This window comes from Myotis daubentonii, chromosome 10, assembly GCF_963259705.1.
Source record: "Myotis daubentonii chromosome 10, mMyoDau2.1, whole genome shotgun sequence".
NCBI lineage: Eukaryota > Metazoa > Chordata > Mammalia > Chiroptera > Vespertilionidae > Myotis > Myotis daubentonii.
The window spans coordinates 48471337-48479153 of NC_081849.1; the positions used below are offsets into that span (position 1 = coordinate 48471337).

Genomic DNA, 7817 nt, shown 5'->3' on the forward strand with positions numbered 1-7817 from the left:
AAGGATAATTCAGAATCTTATTGGCTTACTACTTAAATCAGCAGTAGGGTAAAATTCCGATTGCTTAAAAATACAGATTGTCAGCGGGATTTTGAGTAAGATAAAAATCATAGGAAGGAAGTATAGAGAAAGATGGTCCAGGGAGAAGGAAATGAAATCATGGCTGTCCCATAGCCCATGCAACTACAAGTGGCAGTAAATGATTCTTTTTCCCCCAGAAGTTGTTATTTCAGGGACACGGATTACTAGGTTAAATGGAATGAGGTAAAACTAAAGGAAGACAAAAAATACTTCAGGCATAGCCTTAGCATTTGGCTGTTCAACAAAACTACCTGATATCACTAGTGAGAACGGGCAAAGTGACATACTTTCTATATCATTTGAGATATTAGCCCTTTCAGGGTGTTTTGTATACATAAGTAAGTTTTAAAGGTTTAGTAAGAAAAAAATTCACTGTTATTTTCATTTGGATTGATTGATGTTAACCACATTTTAAAACAAGGCTAATATTAAACTTCCAAATCTCCTAAAAACACGTGAGGGAAACTATAAACCGAGTAATGAGAATGACCAATTATATGCAATGAAAATTAAAGTCTTGTATGAACGTAATTGATGAAAGGAATAATTTTGATACCACGAATTATTAGTTGTTAAGGTAACTGGAGCATCAGACTTCCCAGTGTCTCCATCAGGAAGAGGAATCTTATAGGTCAGTTTATGAAAATGCCCATGTGATAGTTATGATACATTGAACCAAATGTTAAATGAACCAAGAGTGCACGAAATGTATTTTAAATACTTTCCTTAAAGAAATCATCATTTTAATGGCCTAAACAATCACCACTTACTTTATAAATTTTAGAGGAGCATAATTTGGGAGGTAACCACATTTATTTACCCTAACCAAACAGACGCAAAGAGATCTATGTTTTGCAAAGATCACAAGATTAAAAGATCTTCTTTTAATTCAAGTTAGTATAAAATCAACTCTAATATAGCTGCCCTCAAATTTTTCTTATGATATTCTTTATATGGATTTTTAACAACATACTTATTAATACATCAGAAAAATAGTCCAAGAATTGTGTTTTTTTTTTCCTTTTTTTACATTCCAAGGTAAATATTTCATGGCCTTTGCACTTTTATATTCTAAAAGTAAAAATAACCACATGGTTAATATTATTTTTATTAAGAAGATTTCTTTTTAAAAATTTTTATGGAACTAATGATTTTTTTTAATTTTTAAATTACAGTCGACATACAATATTGTATTAGTTTCAGAGCTATAACATAGTGATTAGACATTTATATAACTTTCAAAGTGATCGCCTCACTAAGTCTAGTACCCATCTGACACCATACATAATTATTACAATTTTATCGACTATTTTCCCTATGCTGTACTTTACATCCCTCTGACTGCTTTTTATGACTGGCAGCTTCTTTAAAACATTTGTCAACAGACGGTGGGATAATAAAAGTTTATTTCTGATTACACCTGTCATTTTCACTGCAGGATGGTTTCTACACATATTTTGCACACTAACTTTGATTAGGGGTAACACATAAAGTACATGTAAAATGTTAAAAGTACATTTGGATGCAACTGATATGGCTTTTACATTTGTTTATCAAAAAAATTTTTGCTGATAGAATATTTCTACAAGAATACACAAGAAATTACTTGCCATGACTGCTCTCTGGGAGGTAAATTCCATGCTTAGGAATAGGGACTACAGACTCTGTGTGTGTGTGTGTGTGTGTGTGTGTGTGTGTGTTTTGAAGCATTTGCATCATTTTACCACTTAAAACCAAACAACAAAACATTTTTCAGAAGATTGTGTGATCATGGGACTTTCCTAATTCATTTAGTTCAAGCATTTACTTAAATATATTAGCATATGAATTATTTAATAAGAATAAAACTTTTTAAAAAATAGACAAATATATATTTCATCTCTAATTTAAGTCTCACAACACTGTGGAAGAAGTTAAAGAACCATTATGGATTTATAAATATTTTTCACTGCGTGCAACCAGGTGATTTCACTGGAAAGAAATTTCCAGACCAAAATAGCTCTATTTTTATGATTTGGAACAGACACACTGACATTCATTTACTTAACCAATTTATTTCATTTGGATGCTGCTGCTGATTTAATTTAGGCCACATTAACTACTTTCACTAACTTATTTAAGCTATTTTTAACCAACCTTTTCAATTTAAACAATGGGGAATCAAAAAAAAAAATGTATGAGTTCTGGAAACATGAGTTTTTGTCTTGGCTCATAGCTCACCAACAGGGAACACTCCATCAGTTGACCTAACGTCCTTGAGCCAGGGAGATCCTGGAATGTGTGGTGTTTCTAATGCAAAAAAAGAACCTCCTAACATTTTTCTTCGTGAAAGTGATGTATCAGATGTAGAGACATAAATACAATTAGAAAGGAAACACACCCTAGCTAATTCACCTCTCCCTTGCCCCATCACATATTTTACACATTAAGAAAATCAGAATCAGGGAGCGGGGAGGGAGGGAGTAACCTTTCCAGGGATGGCCAGTGTCAGAGCTGAAACTAGAATCCGGGAGCACTCAGCAAGTAGATCATTGTTTTTTTTGGACAAACAAAACCTTTGCTTACAAAATGAGGAGTGACTATAGCTAAGTCCAAGTTCCCTGAAATAATTCAGTTAACGCCTCCACTCTTAACTTGAATTTGACTCAGTCAGCAGGAGGTCGTCCCGGAGAGAAAGGAAAACATCTGACCTTGGGAAGCTTTCTCACATTCACGCTTTATTTTTCATTCTAATTCTTTAAGCAGCACTAACAAGGTTTTCCTTGATAGTCCAAGGGAAAGGTTTTATTGCAGGCAAACATTTTTCACATCCGTCACTTTTCCTGGCTTTACAAAGTGGCCGCTAGATGAATACTGCTTTCCAGAAAGGGGAGAAACCAATACTTTGTGAATCAGGAATTCACAGTCCTTGGTGTCAAGTGTCGCCCACACGTTGGCAGATGGAGTGGAAGAAATCTTTGGGGGGAGAACATTAAGATTCTTGCTCTCTCCTCTGGTATCATCCACTTACCGTTCAATCATTACAAAACACTCCCCAATACAAACGCTGCTATCCAGGATGCAGATAAGTATTTAATGTCAGAAAATGCCCCTGCAAACTGTAACTAAGATCCATACCCTGGTCCCCCTTTGGTCCCCAAATGTGGGTCAAAGTCCTTCCCAGTTCCTTAATACACTGGAGGGCCAGACACCAACAGCTGTGGCGGGTGTTTCTGAGGTCACAGCCCAGCTCCATTTTCCATCTGGGACTTCTCTCCGGCGCCCACAGTTCCCCCAATACATGTGTGTAAGTCACTGGGAAAAGTTACGTGCTGTATCCTTTGGAAACTCTCGGAGAAGTGAAGAGCTGTTATTTCCTGCCGGGTAGTGTCCCCCTTTCTTGCTTCATAAACAAAGCCCGGATATGACTTGGGAAAGGGTAAGAAAGGGAAAAAAAAAAAGGAACAAAAAGTAAAACGTTTGTTTTTTCTCCAGAGGCTAGCTAGCGCAACCCCAACCCTTGGGCCCCAGCCCAGGACGGTCCCCCGAGGGCGAGGTGGGGCCGGCAATCAGGCCCGGGGCCCTTGGGCTGAACCTCCCCGGGTTCCCTGGGACAGGCCTGCTGGGTTTGGGGGGTTGGAGAGCGCGATCAGGGGTTTTAAGCTCTCGGGACGGAGGGCAGGGCTGGCGAGAGGGGCCGGCCGAGGCAGCAGCGGCTCCCCGCCGGGGACCACCGCGCGGGGGGCGGGCCCGTCCAGCTCCGGCGGGGCGGGCGGGGGGCGGGGGTGAGCAGTTATTTTGGGACGCGCCCTGGTTTATCGCATTTCCAGCTGCTCCACTTCCAGAGCTGTCCCTGGGCCCGGCTCTGGGGCGAAGATGCCGGCCCTGCACATCGAAGATTTGCCAGAAAAGGAAAAGCTGAAGATGGAAGTGGAGCAACTTCGCAAAGAAGTGAAGTTGCAGAGACAACAGGTAAATGGGCTGCCCCAGATTTGTTCCTTCCCCGAGGGCCAGCTTTTCCTGGTTTGTTGCCGTAAAACAAGTAGGTGGCGGCTGTGTGTGTGTGTGTGTGTGTGTGTGTGTGTGTGTGTGTTGTTGTTGTTGTTGTTTTTGCAGCTGGGAGTAGGGCTTTGGTGGCGCCTGGGAACTGCCAGCTGATGTGGAAATCATAGGAGGTGAAGGAGAGAGCAGGGGTCTGATGAGTAATTTAAAGCCGAATGTCAGAACATCTGAGGCGCCTGGACTGGGGAAACGGGCAAGAAACTGTGCCTGCTGTTCGTCGGTTTCAAAACCCCAAGCTGTAGGAAGAAGACAGATGGCTGCTTACTTCCTTGATCTTTTTCGTCATGGGAAGGATGGTCTCTGAAAGGCCTTTTAAAATCACAATTTAAAGTCTTGAATTACCTAGTTTTGAATTTCACAGGGCTCTTTCCAGAGGTGTTCAGTGAACGGCCCATTGGGGCTTGGAAGCAAAACATTGCAATCTCCATATTTATTTGTAACTCTCATCCCTCTGTAATGTCCGGTTTATAAGTAATGAACGAACACAGTAGTATCGGTTTATTGATAAATACACATATACTGAGATGCTATAAAAACTGCTGTGTTTAAAGGGGAAAAAAACCAAAGTTACCTGACTCAATGAAGAGGCTTGTTTCTTGGAAATTTAAGGGACCCATTTGGTGGCTGGCAACGCCCAGTGGTAGAGCATGTGTTGACCCCTTAGTTTTTTTCACACAATGGAACTTAGAGGTTACATATTAAACAGAGTTGCATATACTGAAGTAAAGTGTTGTCACAAAGCTGGAACATCCTAATATCTAGTATCGCTATGCAGAAGTTATGGGGGAAAAGAAACAAATATCTCCCAGTTATTTAAAGCTTCGATTTAGAAGTTGGGCAGGGCCATGGTGCAGCTGACTGTGGAAATATTCATTAGCAGGTCCTCCCTGCCAGTTCCCCATCATCCACGTCCAGGACACACCCTGCTAGTTCAGCTTTCCAACTCCAGAAACTCCAATTGTATGCCAGAGGGAGAGAAAATGTCAAGGATAGCCATAGGGGATCGCGGGAGAGGCACTGAAATCCTAATAATAATAGTCAAACGTATTTCATTATGCACTTTGAATTATAGAATGTTAGTGCTAGACAAACACTGTGGCTCTTAGAGATCATTCAACCCTCTTACTTTTAAGAATTAAAAAAAAACAACCACAAACTTGAATCCCAACGGGGCCCCAGAGCGAATGATAGAACAGTTACTGGAACACCGTCTTGTGATGCCCGTCGGTTATTCTGTCAATCAGTTGTTCATGTCTGAGCTGTGGGTTCTGCTCAGGCCAAGGGCATGAAATTCACAGGCTGGACCAGGGGTGGGCAAACTTTTTGACTCGAGGGCCACAATGGGTTCTTAAACTGGACCGGAGGGCCGGAACAAAAGCATGGATGGAGTGTTTGTGTGAACTAATATAAATTCAAAGTAAACATCATTACATAAAAGGGTATGGTCTTTTTTTTTTTTTTTTTTTTTTTTTTTTTTTTTTAGTTTTATTCATTTCAAACGCGGGCTGTAGTTTGCCCACAGCTGGGCTGGACTCTGGCTCCAGCTAATTGTTGTTCAAACACATCCTCTTGATTGTGGGAAGAAAGGCATCAGAGGAGTACTTTGGCAGTTACAGATCTCTTTGGAAACCTGATGAAGAAGCCTCCTTAAGAACGGATGCAATTTAGGGGAACTTGAATCTTATCCTTAAATTTATCTGGGACCACAGACCCCACGTCATGGATACTTGCATCTCACTTTTGAGAATTCAGTGTCAGCAAGGATGGAGAGCAGATGCGACCTGAGGGAATGGTACTTGAAAGGGTTTTATTTTGCTACATTTTAAGCCAGATAATTGCATCACCTACTTTTAAATTTTAGATCAGTGGCCTCCACACTGGTGTTGCTAGGAGTCTTTGGGATATGGGAGTAAAATATTAAAATTTATATTTTTGGTTAGTTTCTCACCTCTATTTTTAAATAATTTCCAGATTATGTTTTGTAATTATGAATGATGTATTGACACAATAGTATCTGCATTTATTTCCAAGTAAATAATTATATACATTTGGGATACACATGCAAACATGTTTTAGTGGTTACCACCAAAAACAGTTTGAAGATTAGTAATTAAAAATTTAGTGGGAATATTTTTGTCTAGTCTTAGGTGGTCTCCTGTGGAATTTTGCTTGAGTTCTATAATTTTTGCTTCTAATTTCTTACTAGTAATAGAGACCTTCATTAAGACATGAATCCTTTTCTTTTCCTTTCCTTTTAAATACTTTTTTAAAACTCACTCTTGTAACCTGTCTCTTAAGGATACACTTTTTAAGGGAACTATTTAATCCTTTCTCCATTTCAGATAAAGTTTTTAAATGATTACATACACACAAGAATCTCAGGTTAGCATAATAAGTCTCAGACAAGTCTTTTATTATGGCCATGGCCCTCAAGCAACTAACAGGTAGGAATTCTGAGCAGAGACAGAATGGTGTGACTGGGCAACTTCAGCCTTTTCCCCAGTCAGACTTTCCAGTGAAATTGCAGAACGTGGCACACACCCATAATAAATGAGAATTTTGGCAGGTATACCCCAAAACATTTGGGAGTTTACTACTACACCTGTTCATTAGCATGGAAAATTGAAAGCACAGTTTTGTTCAGTTCCTAAAATATTGTGGACACGTCACTAACTGCATTTTAGCAGAGGAAGGAAATCATGTGAGCCACAATGCATAGAAATTGCTGAGGATAATTTATTCAGTACAGTGACTCTTTAACCCATAGTTAGAAATATATTTTACATAGATTGTATCATTTATTATATTATATATGCTCCGTGCTATACTCTAATATTTTTAGTCTCACTGTAAATGTTGGTCATACCCAATTATATTCGTTTCACTAAAAGTTGGTGATACAGTTTGAACAATCCTGACCTAATTCATTCTCCCCCCTCCCCCACTTCAAGGTGTCTAAATGTTCTGAAGAAATAAAAAACTACATTGAAGAACGTTCTGGAGAGGACCCTCTGGTGAAAGGCATTCCAGAAGACAAGAACCCCTTTAAAGAAAAAGGCAGCTGCATTATTTCATAAGTAACTCTGGGGAGAAACTGTATCCTCAGTGGCAGAACTAGCTTATTTTAGTTTTCCGAAATAAAACCGACATGCCTTTTAAAGAAGGAAAAACTAAATTAAAAGCGGACTTTCTCAAGCACTTACATAGATACGGTTTTGTATAAAAGCTATGTGCTTCTCATCTTTGCTCACTCCCCACCCTCTTGAAGAGGGCAGAGAGTATCAAATGTACAATTATGGAAATAAGGACATTACTTGCGCATGACTCACCTCTTTCAGTATATTGCTTGATGCCTCAAATAAAGTGTTATCACTGGAAAATGAGTGTTGGCAATTTAAGAAGGCTTTTCTTTTTTGCATTCACTTTACTATTTCTCCCCACACAGTTTGGGTGTTTGGGACATGTATCCAAAGATGAGATGGCTTGATAGATCAGGTCTCCAATCCAGTTCTTTCTGCTTCAGACCTATCAAGAGCTTTACATTGCTGTGTTCGGACTAATGCAATGTTTTCAAACATTCACTGTTTGGGAACTGGGGGAATAGAATCCCTAATGGTGACAGGAGTCAGATTATCTGAGTCAGGAAGGAACCAGGCTAAACCACAACTACATTAGCACTTCCTCAGTTTATCATC

General features: G+C 39.6%; 1 protein-coding gene across 3 annotated transcripts; it reads left to right on the top strand.

The window, feature by feature from the left end:
• Positions 1–3481: 3481 nt before the first annotated feature.
• LOC132242949 (guanine nucleotide-binding protein G(I)/G(S)/G(O) subunit gamma-11) lies at positions 3482–7505 on the top strand. 3 transcript variants are annotated; one of them, XM_059712330.1, is made up of 3 exons: positions 3482–3499; positions 3891–4032; positions 7074–7505. In XM_059712330.1, exons 2-3 carry the CDS (start codon positions 3937–3939, stop codon positions 7197–7199), a joined length of 222 nt encoding a protein of 73 aa, XP_059568313.1. In that variant the 5' UTR covers positions 3482–3499; positions 3891–3936; the 3' UTR covers positions 7200–7505. The 3 variants fall into 3 exon arrangements, with proteins under 3 accessions (XP_059568313.1, XP_059568315.1, XP_059568312.1); XM_059712332.1 differs by lacking the exon at positions 3482–3499 and adding an exon at positions 3544–3616; XM_059712329.1 differs by lacking the exon at positions 3482–3499 and having other exon boundaries at positions 3847–4032.
• The last annotated feature ends 312 nt before the right edge of the window (positions 7506–7817 follow it).

Excerpts from the sequence above, each read along its gene's own strand:
- LOC132242949 (XM_059712330.1), top strand. The coding sequence starts at position 3,937 with ATGCCGGCCCTGCACATCGAAGATTTGCCAGAAAAGGAAAAGCTGAAG. Across the intron at positions 4,033-7,073 it reads TGAAGTTGCAGAGACAACAG|GTGTCTAAATGTTCTGAAGA; the intron begins GTAAATGGGCTG and ends CCCCACTTCAAG.